We start from the raw sequence: 19,668 nt of genomic DNA, 5'->3' as shown, positions 1-19,668 counted from the left end.
GTTAAGCAGTCTAATGCCACTCATTACCAAGCACTCGGAGGGCATGGTTATTGCTCAACTGCCTTGTTTTCCTGTGTGTGGGATTCATTACGTTTGGCACGGTTTCTTCCAAATGGGAAAGCAAAACCATTACAAATCCTGTGATCGTTTGCCAGTTTGAGTTTAATCCTGTATTCTAAAACAACAGCGCCTAAATTTTAAGATGTAAATGCATATTTCAGAGCTACAACAACAGCTTATTGTCGCATCCATGTTGGTTCATGTTTATCTAGGATTCTTCAACATGAGTTTTCGAACTGTGAATGGAGCCCCCGTGTTTACTATCGCTAAGCGCTTCTGCTTCCAGATCTGTTTCCATCCTGTCGTCTCTCAGTTGTGCCTCTGTTGCCATTTTCCACAGCTTTGCTGCTGTCTCACGAATGAAAGTTTTACAGTCTCCCTCACCCACAAGCCAGCTTAACTCTTTATTGAGCGGCAAGAGGAAGAAGATTCTGCTCATGCTGAGAATACGTGATGTATTGTATACTGCAGTATGCATTCATCCAGTGAGGTTTGACGCTTTCATGGAATATTGTATATTTTTTACCCAGTTCCCTGGTCTCCCTGGGTCTCCATCCTCTCCCGGAAGGCCTCTATGACCCTGCAGAAGAATAAAAAATATGGCATGACAGATTCAACTTGTCTGTCAACTTGAGCCAGTTGCATGCAGAATGACATTCACCTTTGGTCCTGGAGCGCCCTGGATGCCAGGCTGCCCATGCATACATTTGCAAGAGGGTCTTCCCCCTGTGAGGCCGATCACTGCATATCCTCCACACTGCAATGGACATATAGGTAACCATGTGACTCCACACATACTCCACACCTATCACTAAAAACAGAGATGCAGTAATGTTAGATGGATGACTCACCACGCTCGAGAGCTCACAGCAACCTTCTGAATAGGCCTTTTCTGGGTCACATGACACTTCCATCTGCTGTAAATCCACCTTGAAAGAAACGGAAGATAATATGAGAAAATAAAGCTATATAAAAAAAATCAAAACAAAGACTAGTTAAGATAATTGCAAATGCAAAGTGTCAACATACAGACACAGAGCGATCTCCTGCAGCACGCTTTACAATGGAGGTATATCCTTGGTGGATGATTGGCCTTGGCTCATCAATGGACTCCACTCTGATCTCTTCACAGTCTATCAGCAGTTTCACCTGGCTGCCCTTCACACTCAGTCCTACCTTGTGCCACTCTCCATCAAAGACCTTCTCCACACCATGGAAGGTCCTCAGCATCTGGCTCCCATGGGGGCTTGTGAAGAAGAAGTCTAAGGAACGTGTATCACCCTGGAACCGAAGGCCAACCTGCTCTTGTCCCTCAGGGTCACTGATCTGCCACAGGTTCCAGGACTCCTTGGCAGTGTCTTTGGTCGCCCTAAATGTTGCAATGACCGAGTAGTCGGAGGGAAGTCCATCTGGGTACACGTCGCTGTGGCACAAGAATCAGGTTTAGAGGGCTGGGTGACTAAACAGAGGGTACTTTATTTCAAAAATCAGCAAAAAAATTCTGGGAATTTAATAGTTTTATTTTATATGAAGAAGTAAAAACTGAGACACTTGAACTATGGTGGTGGTGGAGTTTTATATATCACTAGTGCCAAAGTTAGCTTGGTAGCTAATCTACAGCTGTAGTCTGCACAAAACTAAAAAGGAAAAAAAATGTTAAAATGCATTTTCTACATAATAAAGTGTCAATCGATGTTGCTAAGCTTTTAAAACAGATGTTTTAAACGGTGAACTTGCACAAAGGCAGGACCTCCCTCTCTGAGCAAAACGAAGCCATCATTAACACCTGTGATTTTCCTACTGTGACAAGTTAAATTCTCTGATGTGAAAAAGCTCTACTGTGGGAACTTGACCTGCAGTGACACCTGTACCAGAATCCTACACCACAGTTGTTTGTTCATACTGCAGACACAACACAGTTGTCAGTGTTAAGTTGTTCAACAAAGAGAAATTTAACACCAGTCTTGAAAGATTAAAGGACTCAGCTCCGTTTGCACTCCTGACCAGATGCAGTGTGATCAGAGGTGTCCTCTGCTGCACCTGTGACCACACCTGATATTCAGTGTGCACTCCTACACACACCTTGGTTACACCACTTGAGATCCGTATCAAGTAATATATTATATGAAAGGGAATGAAGAGAGCTGTACAACAAACTTTTTTATTTTGTCAGCATGATGCCCTAGGATTTCACAATGACGCCTTATGGTTTGGCAAAATCGCACACGGATAACTATATCTTTATATTCTCAAGTTTTCACAGCTTATAGAAGCTAAAGATTTCAGGCAGTTCTGCTCCAGTCATATGAATAAAGATAATTAAAAGTCAGCATGTAATGCCTCAAGGTCATAGGCCAAAGGTCAGACATCAGCCAATAAGAGGAGGCTGACATCCTCATATTATAATAAAACAACATAAAACATCAAAGTTTTAGTGTAGACCTTCGGGGGAAGTTCTCAGAGTGCTCTTAAGCTAGTTTTTAATTATTTCTAAGCTCTAGTGAGGTTTAGCAGATCTGTACCTCATGGACTTCTGTAGATGGATGGAGGGGTTGATACGGTAGGCCACTGCCTCAGGTTGAGAGCCGTCCACCCTCCTCACTCCTCTTGAGTCAGGCACATGAAACTCCTCCAGTAAGTCAAAACCTCGCAGCACAAACACTCAGGTTAGTTTGCTTTATAACTGGTTGAGCATCAAAGGTGTTGGACTATTTCTGAATCTTACGTCACTGCTGATATCACCGACTTTTATTAGATAGATGCATTACTCAGTGTTGTTATTAATGCCATCTAATCAGTGAGGTAATCCATTAAACCCATTAGCACAACAAGGCTGTTTCTTTTCCTTCATGGGTGAATTTAACCACTAAATTTTAAACACTGGATGCTTTGTACTGCACTCTGAATGAGATCAGCATTGCTGCAGAATTTCCTGTAAATGTTCAGATTAAAGCTGGGGAATGTTTATGATTACAGACACTGTGACCTAAATATACACCTGCTAAGAAATTTTAGCCTTAGATTTTTTTGGAAAACACTGTTGCCAGGTTATTTTTATGTGAATTGGCTTGTTTGTGACTTTAATCTGTGGATACTGAACAGGACACCATAGCTAAGAAAATGTAAAAAAAAAAAAAAAATGTTTCAGGCTGCACACTCTTTGGCTCCAAATAGTAATCTAATCCTCAAAACATTTGTTCCTGATTTCTCTCATTTTTTTTTTTTTTTTTTTTTTTGCTGCTCTGTTTTCTATCAAAAGAAATAAAAACACAACGATAACTGTTTTTTAGTGATAGCGTAACTCTGCTGCAGGAGTTCAAAGTTTAATGTGCAAATCTTAACCCTAGATTGACCTCTGCACACCTTTTACTGTGCATATTGGCATGGAGCAGCTGTTGGACCAGGCACTGGGCTGACAAACAGTGACATCTGCTGGTCAGAATACAGTAGTGGGCTACCGTTTAGAAAAAAAGAAAAAGAAAAAAACAACTAATTCTTAATATGATATTTAGGATTATAACTGCCGTTTACTTTTTTTTAACCACAAAGGGCTGATCTGAGATTAGATGGCATCATGTATAACAAGAGCTGCACCCACACAATCAACCAACACCTGTCTACATTTGGTTATGATACATAAAAAATTGTTCTTTTTATACATTCGAAAATAGGCAGTAATATGAGGTTACGCATTTAAAAAATGCAAACTTACTTGGCAACTTTTGACACTGGGCCAGTCGCAAAAGAGAAAAGAGAGCCACAAACACCAGCATATTTTTCTGAGCTGGCATTTTCAGTTTTTTGATGTCTGGAATTATAAGTGCCTGTAATACAGCAATTAAACAAACCAATAATTCTAAGAGATCAGGTCGCACACTATGTTAATATAGGCTTTGTGAAACCCTCCGATGTCTTCCAAAAGTACTCCCTACCCATGCACAAAGGTTAAAGATATCAAAAGAATAGAAGGAAACTAAGAGTAATAATAATACCAATAAGAAAGCATTTTTCTGACTATGTTTTATTGCAAGATTATCTTCAGTATGAGCTGTAGTTACAGCTTTGCCTACGCAAATGATTTGCAGTTTAAGCACCTAGATTGTTACCTATACTATGATTACAAAACTAGATAACATGTGTAACTGATCCAATTAAAATGTCCTCAGCTCAACAACCTGATATAATTTATTGCTTTTAAAACTTTCCTGCTACCTCCTTAAATTGTATTAAATGTAAAAGTTAAGAAAACTGTATGGAATATTAGAATTACTTACATATTCCTGTGAAGCTTCTGGGAGTTCCCGTTGATGGATCTTTCCCAGTTTCTGGTGTGTGGATTTAAACCGTTCTAAAGTGCCATCACAGGGCCAGTGTTTGAGCTGAGCAGGAGGATCATTCAATCACAGGATCCCTGAGAACCCCTGAGCTCCACTCCACCTTTGGTCCCCAGAGGATCCTTCTCTTCTCATACGTCAGCCAGACCTAAGACGACTAAACAGCCCTGCGTCACCACATTGAAGAGGTGCAGGCATACTTCATGCAAGTTAAAACTACTGAAATGATGCTTCAGTGTTGGAAACTAATCCTGTCCTTGAACTTTGATCAAAATTTTGATCAGTTATGCTAAAAAATAGTTGAATTTAGTGATTTGCCTTCGGAAAATCAGTTTCTCTGAGAGAAAGATGCAGTATGTCACAGCTAAACACAAGACGCTCTGCAAACATTCCATGTAGAAAAGATCACACCTTCAATCTAACCCGCCACTGCACCTAAACACTGCTGAATTATACTGCATACAATAAATACCTGCAACACATGAAAAAAACCCCCAAAAAACAAAACATAAACTGTTCTGTTTTTGCTTAATAAAACAAGTTCCCATTTCCGAAGTTCTCCAGCTTATGTAAAAAAAAATTGACAGACAAACAGAGATGACGAGAAATATCCATCCAGTCTCTTTCACTTATCCAAATCAAGGTTGCGGGGAGGCCGGAGCCTATTCAGGGAAATCTTTCAGACAGCTATTGAGAGATTGGCTGGTGGTGTGACCAACATCAGAGCTACAGGGCCATTGTGAAGTTGCCCATGCAGCTAAAAATAACAGAGGAGACAGAGGCGATTCTGTGGTGCACACCAGTCTCTGGTGGCTTTCTGCAAGCAGGTTTATTACAAAGTAATGTTACAGTAACAATTTCAGCTCTACCGAAATTAACCATACATTGACATGGGTGCACAGAGAATGTCTACATGAAGTGGTACCTCTTCGAGGTCAGAGTACTCATTTGCTGTGAGGTGGTTAAACAAAAGACGGGCTGCAGCTGCTGACAAACGGGTACATAAAAGCATCATGGTTACGAGGTTTTTGCTACTTGTCTTAAATAGGGGTTTTCGAAGGCTTCTGCAGTGCTTAGTGGGGTTTATTGTAATATATTGCATTGCCCTTTAAATGCATGTTGGCAGTATAACATAGCACTTAAATAGATAATCGCAGTGTGTCAAACGGTACCATAATGCACCATCTACTCCAAATAAAAGCATACATAAATAATAGTACATTCAGTAACTCTTAGAGCACTATCCTGCATCTTTGCCCTTCATTAGTGTAGAAATGTTAGTTCGGCTTGATCATTCCCAGATTTTCTAGTGTTCATCAATCCTCTTCGGGATTTGCATAAATAAAAATAAAGTACAATAAAAACAATTTGACATATTTTCACAAAAAATAAAATACATTAAAAACAAATACACAAGGCCATTGACTTTCCATTCTCACAAAATATTAAACCATATTGCCTCTTAACAGAATATTTTACATCTTTGCAAGAATTTAAATAACACGTGACACATTTGCAGTCTTTTTTACTTTTTTTTCTTTAAGTTACACATCTCCAGTGTCCATTATGTGTTTAGGGTGCAAATAGCTCCTGGGTTTGTTGTTTGTTTGTTTTCAAGGCCACTGTCTATCGCTTCAATCCCTTGGCCAGTTTGCTTGTAGGGGTCATTCTTCTTTGAGGTGTGGGGATCTTAGAGGGTTTCCCTCCGTGTTGACGGGACGCGGAGCGCGGCGTCGCTCTGGCAGAGTCGCCGACCGTCTCGGAAACATCTGAGCACACGGATTGGATGTCTGAGATGTCGAAGTCGGAGGCGTCACTTCCTCTGCGACTGCTTCCTCTGCTTCCGGCTTTACTTCCTGGTCGGCTGGAATTTTTTCTCGATTCTAGAGAGATAAAATCGGGAAACACTTTAAGAAACACTGAAAAGGAATTCAAATTTACATGTGAATGCGATGGATAGATGTGGAGAAAAAGTTGCAAAGATGATGCTTTCTACTCACCACCTATTGCCTGCGTTCGAGCTTTTAGTACAGCAGCACTGATCAAGCTCCCTTCTTCACCTGACTGAAATCCTTTGCCGGACAGGTACCCAGGCAAACGCAATTTGCTGCCTTGAACCGCATTACTCTGCGAAAGAAACAAACTTTTATTAAAATGTAATCAGATGCAATTATTAGTAAAAAAAAATAGAAGACCAAATTTTTAAAAATAAAAGTCTTGAGTATGTATATGTAATAAAAATTAGTCTTAATTCTTATTTAAAAAAACAAAAACATTTTAGTAAAATCATAATTTTTCCCATAACTGAGGTGTATCTGTCAGATGCAGTTAGTATGAATTCATGTACAGCAGAGCAATACGTCATTAGACATTAATGACATGCAGAGGCGACATATGAAGTTGTACATGATGTAGTGGTATAAAAAATAAAGGTTAGGAAAGAAAAGAGCTAGTGATTGAGCCAATTATTCAAGAAAAATAAAGGTTACAAACCCAAATAAAATCTAATAAGCTCATTTTGCATCTTCAAATCCAATGAAGTCAGAAATAAATCTACAAAAAGGCACTTTTTGCTTCTTCTTTTTTTTTTTTTTTTTTTTTAAAGATTTTTCAATAGATTTCAGTTGGGTCATATATCTGAAGTGTTTCACATCATGTGCTGCATTATGACTATACCTCTGAGGATGAACCTTGGCTCCCAAAGGAGTCTGATGATTTAAGAGGAGTGGAGGGTTTGCTGTTTGTAAGCCATGGTTTATCATAATTGCGGGTTATGTGTTGGGGATTCTGGGGAACAACGGCAAATCAAAAGACAGAGAAATGGATTCACAAACTCAAAAACTATCAGGAACACTAGATGGAAGAAACACAGAAATCAAACAACAAAATGACCAAATTCTGCAAGGGTAATTAAAAAAAACAAAAACAAATTAAAAAGCAGATAAATGAGAGGAAAATCATGATGGTGGTGGAGAGGTTGGGGGTGAGACAGAATGAGGCAGCAGCCAGCTCTAATGGCAGATGTAGCCTCTCACCTTGGGTGTGCTGGTCGCTGCTGGGTTGATGGGGACGGGGAGGCTCTGACTGGAGGTGGATCTGTTGGGAGAAGCTCCTCGAGATGAAGGCCGAGACCTCCGGCCTCTGTAGCGGAAGCTTGCCATCACTTGAGTGGTTCCCTCTGGGAGGATGAACTTCTCTCGCAGCTCCACATTGGTCCTGCCTTTAGCTAAGAAAGACACTCAAAATGAGCCATGATGCACAAATACACCTGTCACTGTTATTTTTGTGTTAATGGTGATTAAGATGATGGTGAGTTAACAACCCACCCCCTCATTTCTTTATATTGTGCCAGAAAAATGGGAAAGAGATGCCGAGATTTATTAAAACATGCAGACTGAGAGTAAATGGGAAAACAGTATATGAGGCGAAGTCTGAACAATTCTAATGAGCTTTTATTCTTCAGCACAGTTTGAACTCTCTTATGAAAGGCTTCTTATAGTTTCTGATACTTAGTAGTCTTCAGGAATAGCTCTCCAATCTTACTGAAGGATATTCAAATTTCTTTTTTAGATGTTGGCTGCATTTTGTTGCACAATAATAATGTTGAGCTTCAGGCTCAAGGGAGCCCAATCCATGACAGACAGTGTTTCACTGTGAGCTCAGGATCACTGTCATCCTGTTAAATGACGCTGTTGTCAGTCAGATCCTCTCCAGATGGTATTGTATGTATGTGGATCCAAATCTAATGGTAGTTTTTTCTGTTCATGATTCCAACAATTTTGACAAGATCCCCGACACCACTGACTCCAAGCTCCAAACCACGACAGAACCCCACTGAGATTTACAGATTGCTGCAGACACTTACTGCTGTGTCTGTCCTGACTTCTTCAGTACATATTGATCACTATTTGAACCAAAAATTTCAAATTTAAATTTATCACTCCTTAAGACATGTTGCCACTTATTTTCAGTACAGTTCTTGCCTAATTTGGTGCGCATCAGCCTCTTCTCTGTTCCTTATTCTTAAAAATTGCATCCTGACAGCCACATGAGTTTTTGCAACAGGCTCTTAGTAACCAAGTACCTAAATATACCATTTAAAACTGGCTCTTTGCTAGATTGTCTGTTGTGTGTAGATAACACTGCGTAAAGTGCCTTGATTTATGTTTTAATGATTCACAGGACGGTGTTATTCATCTTAACAAACAAAAAGCATTCCTCTGATGCTGGTCAGAATAAAAATGAGTGAAAAAGCAGCCAATGTCCAAAGAAACATTTTGAAAGACCTCCAGAAACCCAGAAGAACTATTGCTCAAGACCACTTTCAAAAATTTACCAAACATTCTGGATCCTTCGATGCAAAATATAAAGAAATGAGGGGTGGCTCCAGACTTGTGCATGTCTTGTCGTGCACAACACTGCATGCTAAGCTGTATTCCCGGCTGTGTAGAAATCTGTTGCTTCTAACGGTAATATCATGAATTGGAAATTTACCAATGTATTTTTCTTATAATCATCACTGAACTACACAGCAATTTCCAGGCGACCCCAAAGAACAGACCAATGAAATGTTATCATGATGTGACTCAACAACAAAACAGCTCATGCAGTTTCATATCTCATCCATACTGTTGAACAGACGTCCAGTTCCTGTTGCAACGGTAGTGGAATAAGTGACAGCGAGAAAACTAAAATAAATCAAAGTGAGTCTAAACACTCTCACAAACCAAAGAAGAAGAATTATAGGAAACTAAACTACAGTGTATAAACTAAACAGTACGGTTACATTGAAAACAAACAGACCTGCATGCAGTTTTAAACACTAAGCCACCCTGTCAAACAAAGTAAATGGTGTAAGAAATACTGCTTCGGTTTTGTGGCGTGTGTTTCATAGAGGCAATGTAACCATTTTCCCCTATGAAGGAGCCTATACTACCAGGCAATACAGTCAGATAAGCACAGCTCGAACCCTGGACTGTAAAAAGAAGCTTGACTCAGAGCTCCCTATGACATGCGGCGCGAGTAAAATGAGCCAGTTTCATTGTGCTGAAGTGCTCGAAGGTGATGTGATTCCCACAAACAACTGCATGCATGAAAACCAGCCGCAGCTGAACGACAGCTGACTGCAGGTGGAGCCGGTTTCCGAGGATGACATTCTTTCACACTGAGCGCTCACACGCAGCTACAGTACGGCACACACCAGGACCAACACAAGCTCGGATGTGCAGACACACATACCACTGGTGGGTTCATGGAGCAAGGTGAGAAAGTTTGAGATTTGCCAACCTATAGGAGACTGAGTAATTGAAGAGTTTGATTCCGAGCGCAACATTTTGCTCCCGTGGTGATGCACTAGAAGAAATGTTCATGTTGAGCAGGAGGCGGGTTTAGTGGGAAAAACAGAAATTGATCATTAATACAGATGCTAGCAGAAACATGTCGGAGTACCAAAGCTAAATGTGGGTCGCATTATGGTATATATAAGTATATATGTAGGCAGCACTGTTAATAAAAATATGCTTACATATGAAATATATTTTTGACAGATGATTTAACTGTGTTATCTCATTCAAGCATTCAGTGTTGAGATAGTGGGAACAAAAGAAAATAAACTCATTTTAACCCTCAGAAAATTGCAGTATATTATGTAAAGATATAATATAATATAATATATTGCATGAATTATCGATATATGTGATATATCTTCTATTTTTAAGCTCCAAGTTGCCATTTCAAACAGGCCTATATAAATAGACATTGGACAGTAGTTACGTTTCATGTTTCAATAACTGAGCTAACATCACTGAATACACAGTAATCTTAATCCAGATCATCATCATCCTCCATGTGTGGGTAGTAAAAAACAATGATATACAATCAAATTCTTTCATCGCACGCGAACAAAGAAAGTGAAAGTCAGTACAACAGCTGACCTTTAAACAAAATTGGATCGTGACTCCTCAAAGTTAACCTTTGAACTCACCTCGACAGGGGTCATTCTTCACCAGAAACTCGTCCAGTGCCATCCAGCCTCCTCCCACCCGCACCATCACAGTGCTGCGCAAAATTCTCACAAGGCGAAGCTGCTGAGAGTCTCCAAACTGCGATGGGGGAAGGAAAATAGAGAGGGGAATGTGTGAAAAACCTGACCTTCCTGTGAGCACATCCACACTGCAGACCAGAAGCTGTGCAACACTGGAAACCAGAGTGGAATGAAGAGTTACATTTATTCCAGCTAATTATTTTAATTGTGGGGGAGCAGATGGCTTTCATCCAGATTATTTCACTGAGCTTCAAAAACGACCTGTCGGAAAAGATTCACGTCTGCTTCTGGTTTCTCTTATATGTTGTACAGGTTTAAACACACACACGTAGACATACAATCATAAACACAAACAGATTTTGACACAAAAACATGAATTTTATCTTTTCATTCTCAGACACAACAGAACACAAATTACACAAAGGTCAATCCAACTTTTTTTTTTCTACAAGCGTGTGCTATTGTTTTACTAGTTCTAGTTACTAGTTCTAGTTACTCATTGAGTTCATGCTACAGTGAACTGACTACTTCATAGTCATTGATTCATTTACTATACACTACAACTTGAAGTAGAGCCTGACTGATTTTGTTAGTTGATATTCATTTACTTCAGATATCCCATACAGGATATTGGTATCTGTGTAAATAAGACAATAAAATAATTACACAACATAACGTTCAAAAAGAGCTTTTTGTGACATTATCATGAATTTTGTGAAGCCCAAATGATTCTTACTGATACCCGTACCAATGATATTCCAATGGCCAATATATTTTTCTCTGTCATGCACAAAAAACCTCACATTGGTTATGTGAAGTTATTTATTTACATGCCCACCTCTGCTCGGAATGTTTTCAGAGCGCCCTCTGGTGGACACACATCAACACTCATAACATGGTTGAATGGTTATTTCTCCCGTCTCTTTTTTACTTTTTAATTTTCATTTATCAATCCCAATAAATGCTGATGCTGACAGATTAGCAAATAACGTTTTTTCCTTTAATCATATAATTTCATTTGTATTTTTAATTAGAGCTATCAGAATCAGCCTCAAAGCCATATCATCAGTCAGGCTCTACATTCATACCTGCTGCTGTTGAGGGTTAACTTAATATGAGATGTTGTAAAGCAGTAAATACATCAAACTTCACAGCTTTACAAACTTAACCAGCCTATTTTTTCCTCTCTTTTTTCAGTGATCACTGTGTAATTGTGGTTTCTGGTTGTAATGTCTATGTGTCTGGCTTTATCTCAGCAATGTAAGACTCCACTTTTACTGCAGAAGGAGCCTGTGAAGAAAAAAAAACACCATAACTGAAGGCACATGATTACACCACCAGGGGGCCCCAGTGTGTAATAATTTGACTTCATGTCACCTACCACACATAGCAGACATAGGAACAGTGAGCATGTTATGGGGAGAATGATTCAAGCTTTATGAGGGCATACCACACATGTCAGCCAGTTGGATGAGACCATGAGCATCAGGCACAAAAACGGAGTTTGCAATTACAGCGTGCATGCTTTCTGTCAAAATCAACATCACATTCTGATCAAACGCACAAACATCAATCTCCTACAATCCAGCACTTTGTTGCACTTTCTACAGCTACAAATACTCAGGATGCATTGACACTGATGCAGATCCAATGCAGCTAGCTCCAAATGGCACACATGAGGAATGGTTCAAATCACTTCTGTCTAAATCCACCACCACAGTGTGACACGCAGACATGACCAAACACTGATGACGGTCCACTAACTTCCTATTATCATATGGTATCTCTTTAACTGATAACAAAAATCCTGCACTTGTATGATTATCATAATGATTTAATGCCACTGGTGAGTCTAGTGATCAAATACATTAAAGGTGATGATGATCTGGAGTAAAAGGAGGCACAAGAAACAGCTTAAGAATAACCATTTACCAGAATACAGCTTTCCAAAACTGCAACGTGTAGGTGGGGGGTAAGATTTTGATTTTCCCTGTTTGCTATTGTCTCATCGCCGATTAAGGAGTCATGTAAGCAGTGAACCAGACCAAACTGTCAAAAGAATTATTTTTAATTTATTGTTGTGTGATAACAATAATACAAACTAGTTCATAAAGCATCACTAACGCCCCTATCCCCTCTCACTGACCCCTCAGTAATGACCTTTTTCCGACATGCAGGTTGCCAGCACATATTAACAAAGTAAGAGAAGTGAAAAGCAACGTGTTCATTGAAATCATCAAAGTTGCCCAAATAATGTAATAAATAGTGTCAGCCAGTGCTGAGGTAAATCATTCCCATGACACTGAAGCACCAAAGGCAAGCACACAGAAAGCATTATTGTATGCCCAGCAGATGAATTTATGCCCATGAACCAGTAAAATATGGGCTGAAATGGTACTGGCACGCCAATATTGCATTTTCTGAAACTCAAAAGCAGATATACAGATATATATATATATATAGAAACATTAATTGCACTAATTATAACGCAAATAAGTCTTATTTCCCCCCAAAAAACATAACCTATGTGAAAAGAACAAATTTAGATTGGACATAAACGTCGACTGCCATAAAACTTGAAAGCATGCTTCTTTCATTTACTCATTTTAAATCAGATTTAGAGTTATGTGTGAAGCTACCATAAATTCTCAGACCAAACACACATCTCAGGCCAGTGTTAAATAAAGTTAGATTAAATCAGCAGGCCATAGACTTTTTTTATTTCTACTTCTGAGTTCCAGAACATCTGAGAACATCAGCCAGGAATCTGGGCAGAAAGTGTTAATTGGACAGCAAACGTGGTAAACGAAAAAAGGACGCAAGGCTCGATAAGGCACAGAAGAGAAGGAGGGAAAGAAAAGAGGATGTACCTGATTTCCAAGGTAGAACTGGTGATGTGAGGAACAATAAAAAATATAAAAAGGTTAGCACACATTCGCACTTTTGTCATCATGTTCAACACTTACCTTTAACAAGAGTATTCCCTGAAAAGTCTTTTATTTTAAATTATTTCATAACCATGTCACAGCTTGTATTGCTTAAAAAAATTTCACTGTTAGATAAGCCAAACACATAAAAATGTGCTTACCCGGTATTTATTGGCACCAATTTGCTCCACCTGGAATCGTTTTGGACATTTGCACTTCGCCACTTGGCGCGTGACCTGCGAACGCATCATTTTTTTTAATTAAGCGACGCCTCACATTTGAAAATGTGAAATTAATGCCGCAGGCGTTCTTATTACCTCGTCCTCAATTTTGTCAGCATCTGTTAGTGGTTTGTAAGCGTCTTTGTTGGGATGTAGAGCTGCTACAAACTCGTAGTAGTCAATGTAGCCGTCACCGTCTCTGTCAAAGATGTCTGCCACGGCGCTCATCTCCAGACGACTTGTTGGGAATTCTGTTGAAGAGACACTGAGTGTTGCAAAAAGGAGCATTTTGTTCAGCGGTGTAGATGTTTTTCAGCTTTGAGTCTGACACTTACTGGAGGAGAGGATGCCTTCTATGAACTCCTGTCGCGTCACTTTGCCGTCTTGGTCTTTGTCAATGCGGCGGAAGAAGTCCATGACGCGAGACTTTTTATGGTTCATCCAGCGCATGTAACGTTTCCGCCACACATCAAAGTCAAAGTTGGCAAATTCTTTCAGCTGAGCAGATAAAGAAAGAAAGGTCAACATTAATAACTAAAAAGCTAGAAATTTGCAGAAAAATGTCTGCAGATTTTGCTAGATTACCTCCTCCAGTCTGTCCAAAGCATCATTGAGTTTCCTCCTTCTGTCCAAAGCCAGCAGCCACACGTGCTGCCACTTGGTCACCAGCAGGTTAACCCGTGGGTTCTTTGTTTCAATGGGAGCTTGTGTTGATGACGCATACATCGCTTGCGTGGGAGAACGTTTTCCTGTAAGGGAAAGACAAAAAACTTTAAAATGACTGTGTTTCCACCATATAATCAGGAGGAATGCATTCACACTGACATCATTCCAGGTGCTAAAATGGGCAAATTGAGGATGTCGTGTCACCCTGAAGTGATTCAGAGCATGGCCAGATGGCTCGGGTCATACTCTATGAGGAACAGTGATTGGATACATACTTCCAGCTCTTCCTTTGTCCAACACGGGGATCTGAGACTGGATCTGGGGCTCCGCAGCAGCCTTCCTTTTGTGTGTCTTGGTGATTTTGTCAACATCTGGTTGCTTCCTGGTCATTTCCTCCATGAATGCCTGCAGGGGGCGAGCAGCAGTAAACTACTGTTAACTGAATGCCCACGCAATCATTAAAATATGGAATTAAAAAAAAAACGAAAGTTATAAAATTTGATTTATTATCATTTGCTTTTTTGATGTACCTGGTGTTCTGCTATGAGGTTTTTGACCTCCTCGATCTCCTGAGGGAGTGGCTCCTTATCCTTGTCGTTGAGGTTGGTCTCAGCCCACTGTAGCCACGTCAGAAGATTTTCCAGCAGCTCCTGAGTAGCTAGCAGCTCAGTGAGGGCTGTGGCCAGTCGCTGCTGGTGCTGTCTGGCCCAAGCCTGCACCTGTGTAACAGCAGTAATACACTTATATTACTAATAACTAAATTAATTTCAGATACACTGAAATCAAGTTAACTGCACACAACTTGATTTTGTTTACCTGCTAAGATGAATCATTATTACTTTTTTTTATATAATGACTATCCATAGTAACTTTTTCTCTGATTTTTTGAGTGCTATAAAGAGTTTCTGATCCAACCCTTGTTAAAATGAGTAATTCTTCCTTATTTTAATTTATCAAAATAGGTTAATGTGTTCTGTTAAACCTGAAGGTATGAAACAGTGGACTGACCTCTTCAAAGCGGGCTTTAATGATGGTGTTCCAGTGCTTGATGGTTGTGATAGAGTCTGGATGGCAGATGCTGAGAATGGCCTCCCCCATACTGGCCGCTTTATTTAGAGCCACTCGCTTTTCTTCCAGTTTTTTCATGAACACCTTGAAAAGAATTTTTTTTTTAAATTGAAAAAGCGTTGGGATTCGAAACTATCCCATCCCATATCTAAAAATAAAAACAAAACATTGCTCATACTTGGTTTAAAACCGGAGCAGAGCCCAGTAATTCTAATCAGATGACCTCATAGTTAAGAAAAATATTTTTGGCACTGAAAGCAGCATGCCATCTACTTTTAGACAGGCTGCAATTACAGAGTCAGGATCTTAACTGTTTATTCAAGCAAAGTATTGGCAACGTGTTTTATTTCTTTAATAAAGCAACAAAAATATGAAACAACTTAAGACATAAAAGTTTTTTTCTGAAATAAAAAAAAGCAGAATCATTTGCATTGCTTTACCTTGTGTTGTTCGATAAGCGCTCGCAGAGCTTCTTCATCGTCGGGCAAGCTGCCATGGAAGCGCAAACTTTGCTCTGCCTCAGCTAGCCACTCCAGCAGGATGTGAACAGCAGAGTGAAATTCTTCAGCCTGCAGTGGGAGAAGACGCATATGTCAGGCTAACATACTTTACTTACCTTCTACCTTGTGATTGTTTGGAGTACTGTCAGGAATACCTGGCCCAAAGCCTGCTCCAGCCGGGTCTGCTTAGACACAGACAGGTTGCACACCGTCTCCCAGCGCGTGCTCAGCTCCAGCATCTGGACTTTGACCCAGGAGGAGTCATCGTGAGTGTTCTCAATCAGCTCCCTGGCTGAACGTTTGAGGGCCTGGACGCTTACCGTCCGCTTTCCCAACTCCTTCTGAAAAACCTGCAGTAACGAGACATTTGAGGACACAGTCAGCCAAAATATTAACAATATCCAGTTTTTTAAATGACAAATTCTTAAATTAATTTTAAACATTATTTCAAAAAACATCTTTTTGTCTCTATTTCACAGCTGGCCCAATGACAAGAAGCATAAAACAGGGTGCTTTTAGTATCTGTTGTCCTCTTACTTCAATAAAATGCTAACACAAAGAATGTTATTAATATAATATTAATAATGAGTAAGGAAAAACACACCAGCATCAATTTTCAAAGCTTTGCTCAATACACAACCCGAAAGAAAACAGACTCTCAATGAGAAAGTAATACAATGCCTCCCCTTTTGTTGTTTTAATGTATTGTCTATCCCCCGTGTTAGTTTAAGATTCTTTCGTCTTGTATTGTGTTAGGAATGATAAAAGGTTTGGGCGTGGCAGCAGTGAAAGGTTTCACTTGATTTCTGCCACTAACGTCAGCAACAAATGGGCCAATCAACAAAACAAAGGGATCCTGGGTCTTCGGTGTGGTGCTGTTCTCTACCTTGTGGTTGTCTATCAGGTTGAGAACCAGGTCTATGTCTCCATGTACGGGCTGGTCCTCAGCCAGCTGAGGTTCCACCCTGTACAACCAGTCAATAAGAGCCTGGAGAGCATCTGTAAACTGGCCGGAGAACAACAAGGCCTCTTCCAGCTTGTTTTGTCTGCAGAACAGAACAAAATATTCACAGTGAGGCTGTTTAGCAGAATGAAATACAACCCTCATTGGGAGAAAATCCTCACCTTTCCACTGACTTCCCACAAACAGTGTCCCATTTGTCCCTCAGTTCACTCAGCATGTCGTCCAGCTTCTGTCTGTCATCCTGTAGAGTGGTCTTGTCTTTCAAGGCCCGTCCTGTTCGAGTGGTGGTATCATACACAGAGTGTTTGCTGCCAAGAGCTTTCTGGAACTCCTGCACGATGGGGAAAAAAAAGGAAAAATAATATACACAACCCCCAAGTGGTCCGGTTTAGTGGACTCATAATGCCTCTATCTTCAAATGGAAACAGCAAATCATCTCAAGAGATTTTATTATTATTACTACTGGCATGTCAAACAGTATCTTAATCTGCGTGTGGTGTGTGCTTTTTGTGATTAAGAATACAGTCTTCAGCGAGAAGAACAAAAAGGAGGTCAAAACTCAAGAGCTCTTGCTCCATAGAGATTAAATGTATCCAAAAGCTAGGGCAGCCTTAAAACATTTGGTCCATTCAGGGATTATGACAAGATTAGCACAATCTCCCAGCATAACACCACAAACACAACAATAGTCAACAGCAATGTAAGCATTTGGATTCTACTGACTCTGTAATTTCAAATAACAGATCCCATTTTCAAATTCCAGCTCTGGTGTTTCAGATATTTCTGTTTAATGAATGAAACGTTTTTTGTAGATGTTGCTCCATGTCTCTGGCTGTGTTAACACATTTTTCTCTCAGTTACCTTGTGCTGTGCCAGCTGCGTCTTGATTTTATCGGGATCATTGGCAATTTCCACTTCAGAGTCCAGAGTCTTCTCAGATTCATCTAACCACTCCATCAGTTTATTGAAATTTTCATGGAACTAATGAAAAATTAAGAACAAAAAACAGTGTAAAGCATTTTAAAAACAGGTATGAGTTCACTAGATTTATGGCAGAGCCCTGCTTAATGTTAGCATGATTGGAGCAGAAGGGCCCTATAATTCAGAAAGTTCTGTAATAGGCTGCAGAAAGAATAAGAAACAGGTTTAATATCCTATTTCCAGAGCTTTCCAATGATAATAAAAAGTCCTGATGTCATGCCTGTTCAAACTCAGCATAAATATTCACAGAACAGTACCTGCTTCGCCCTCTTCCTGGCGTCGTCCAGTAGACGACCCCGCTCAACAGACCTCTGCACCAGCTTCTCCCAGCGCCCTTGCACGCTGAGCAGCAGGTTCTTTATCAGGACCACATCCTGTTTCTGGCTGAAGTACTTCAGATGTGTGCCCGTCTTGTCCAGTTCAATAATGTGTTCTCTGTGGGAGTTTACCTCCGTCACAAACATCTGCACAGACACAATGCGAGGGAGAAAAGGGAAAGGATTCAGGCCAGATGTTCTAACAATAAAAAAGGAATAAAGGTTTTTCAACTGACAGCAGAGGAAATGTAAGTCATGTGGGTAATGTGCTAATGAGCTCTGTTCTCAAGGATAATACAGATGCCATTAAGTCATTGTTGGCTTTAAGACAAAGCAGAATGATGAGCTGGTAATCATGAACCGGTAATCAGGGTACTAATAATTTTAATTTCTCACCGACTCAATAAGACTACTAGACGTTACCGCAGTAATGTCTAGTAATCAAGCAAAGTTGGACCAGAAGGCCTGTCCTCCACGTGCAAAGACGTACCTTATGCTCATCTATCTGAAACATGATGGTCTCCAGTATGAGGGAAGCGGGCGAAACTGTGTTCAGCGTCTGCTCTGCTTGGGTTAACCAGTTGATGAAATCTTGCAGGGAGTTGTGGAAATCTGTAGCCACAGTCAAAGCTTCTTCTAGTTTCACCTGTGGAGACGAAACGTTAAAAAAACTGAAGTAATACTGGACAAAAATCAAAGAGCGCTATCCTGTTTATAACACATGTGCATTGTTTAGCGGTGTAAAGTATCTCTGGTTGTTATAGCAACAGAGAAAGAGGGCACTGCGGGGGATACAATTGCACTTCAACAGTGCCAAACATGACCTCTATTTAAAGAGAGGAAGTTAATATATCTGGAGGGGACTGATGGCTGAGGCATCATGAGGTTTTAATTGAGTAAAGGAAACAGCCACTCCATCACTGAAAAACATCCGTTTGGTACAGCTGAGGCCGGTGGCTCAGGGTCATCACATGGCAGTAAATGCTGTGCTAATGACATTACAAACCTGGTGAGAATTACGGCTGCTGATGTGTTTTTCCCATTTATCGTGGGTCATGTCGAGTGTCTTGCTAAATATGGAATTGTATTGTAGCAGTGCATATGTCCTACAGAAAAATAAGCCACTTGACTGCAGAGGTATCACAGGGAAGGCTGTAGAGAGTTTGGCCAGCAGCTCTGACCAGCGCTAAGATTTACCAGACTTTGATTTCCTGGGAAGAGGGCCAAAGTAAATAGGATGCAAAAGCAAGATGTTACAGTAAAAGTTGAAGCAGCTAAAATAAGGAGAACCATATCTGAGAGCAGTGGTGGTGTTTTATACATTTTAGCAACAAAACTAAAAAAAAACCAAAGTGAATGATGACATTTGGCTTAAATATTAGCTGATGTTTTGTCAACCCTACACTGTGGAAACGTATGACACCACTGTTGTTCCACTCTGATCTACAGTGTAACCGCATCCTGTGTGTCCTCGCCAGCGCTCTGTCTTTACACTATTGGTTATCGGCACTGGGATTAGAAGCTTTCAACCACACAGTCATGGCTCAAGTGTGTGTCAGCGATCCCTTAATCTGAAATCCTGAGTCA

The 19,668-nt window shown here is 40.2% G+C and overlaps 2 protein-coding genes across 24 annotated transcripts in view; both read right to left on the bottom strand.

Annotated features, from left to right (window-relative positions):
* Nucleotides 1-5,012, bottom strand: part of LOC113035392 (collagen, type XXI, alpha 1) — a 50,072-nt gene extending 45,060 nt beyond the window's left edge. Inside the window, exons 1-7 of the mRNA XM_026190935.1 lie at nucleotides 4,335-5,012; nucleotides 3,773-3,884; nucleotides 2,583-2,706; nucleotides 1,090-1,483; nucleotides 912-989; nucleotides 722-817; nucleotides 587-640 (exon numbers count right to left, since the gene is read on the bottom strand). Coding sequence (XP_026046720.1) covers nucleotides 587-640; nucleotides 722-817; nucleotides 912-989; nucleotides 1,090-1,483; nucleotides 2,583-2,706; nucleotides 3,773-3,851 — 825 coding nt within the window. The 5' untranslated portion in view covers nucleotides 3,852-3,884; nucleotides 4,335-5,012. The remainder of the gene's footprint in view (nucleotides 1-586; nucleotides 641-721; nucleotides 818-911; nucleotides 990-1,089; nucleotides 1,484-2,582; nucleotides 2,707-3,772; nucleotides 3,885-4,334) is intronic.
* A 167-nt stretch (nucleotides 5,013-5,179) lies between these two features.
* Nucleotides 5,180-19,668, bottom strand: part of dst (dystonin) — a 103,202-nt gene continuing 88,713 nt past the window's right edge. For 13 of the 23 annotated variants that reach the window (XM_026189077.1, XM_026189090.1, XM_026189079.1 and 10 more), the window contains 22 exons: nucleotides 18,572-18,727; nucleotides 18,022-18,228; nucleotides 17,645-17,764; nucleotides 16,945-17,114; nucleotides 16,706-16,865; nucleotides 15,975-16,169; nucleotides 15,760-15,888; nucleotides 15,260-15,403; nucleotides 14,782-14,970; nucleotides 14,527-14,656; nucleotides 14,171-14,334; nucleotides 13,921-14,083; nucleotides 13,682-13,836; nucleotides 13,526-13,600; nucleotides 13,308-13,325; nucleotides 12,370-12,486; nucleotides 10,378-10,495; nucleotides 9,633-9,746; nucleotides 7,430-7,620; nucleotides 7,071-7,181; nucleotides 6,395-6,521; nucleotides 5,180-6,277 (listed from right to left, as the gene is read on the bottom strand). In XM_026189077.1, the coding sequence (XP_026044862.1) occupies nucleotides 6,021-6,277; nucleotides 6,395-6,521; nucleotides 7,071-7,181; nucleotides 7,430-7,620; nucleotides 9,633-9,746; nucleotides 10,378-10,495; nucleotides 12,370-12,486; nucleotides 13,308-13,325; nucleotides 13,526-13,600; nucleotides 13,682-13,836; nucleotides 13,921-14,083; nucleotides 14,171-14,334; nucleotides 14,527-14,656; nucleotides 14,782-14,970; nucleotides 15,260-15,403; nucleotides 15,760-15,888; nucleotides 15,975-16,169; nucleotides 16,706-16,865; nucleotides 16,945-17,114; nucleotides 17,645-17,764; nucleotides 18,022-18,228; nucleotides 18,572-18,727 (3,210 nt within the window). In that variant the 3' untranslated portion in view covers nucleotides 5,180-6,020. The remainder of the gene's footprint in view (nucleotides 6,278-6,394; nucleotides 6,522-7,070; nucleotides 7,182-7,429; nucleotides 7,621-9,632; nucleotides 9,747-10,377; nucleotides 10,496-12,369; nucleotides 12,487-13,307; nucleotides 13,326-13,525; nucleotides 13,601-13,681; nucleotides 13,837-13,920; nucleotides 14,084-14,170; nucleotides 14,335-14,526; nucleotides 14,657-14,781; nucleotides 14,971-15,259; nucleotides 15,404-15,759; nucleotides 15,889-15,974; nucleotides 16,170-16,705; nucleotides 16,866-16,944; nucleotides 17,115-17,644; nucleotides 17,765-18,021; nucleotides 18,229-18,571; nucleotides 18,728-19,668) is intronic. The other 10 variants (XM_026189087.1, XM_026189100.1, XM_026189101.1 and 7 more) reach the window with 7 other exon arrangements.

Source organism: Astatotilapia calliptera, chromosome 13 (assembly GCF_900246225.1).
Source record: "Astatotilapia calliptera chromosome 13, fAstCal1.2, whole genome shotgun sequence".
NCBI classification, from domain to species: domain Eukaryota; kingdom Metazoa; phylum Chordata; class Actinopteri; order Cichliformes; family Cichlidae; genus Astatotilapia; species Astatotilapia calliptera.
This window is presented reverse-complemented; position numbering and strand designations above follow the sequence as displayed.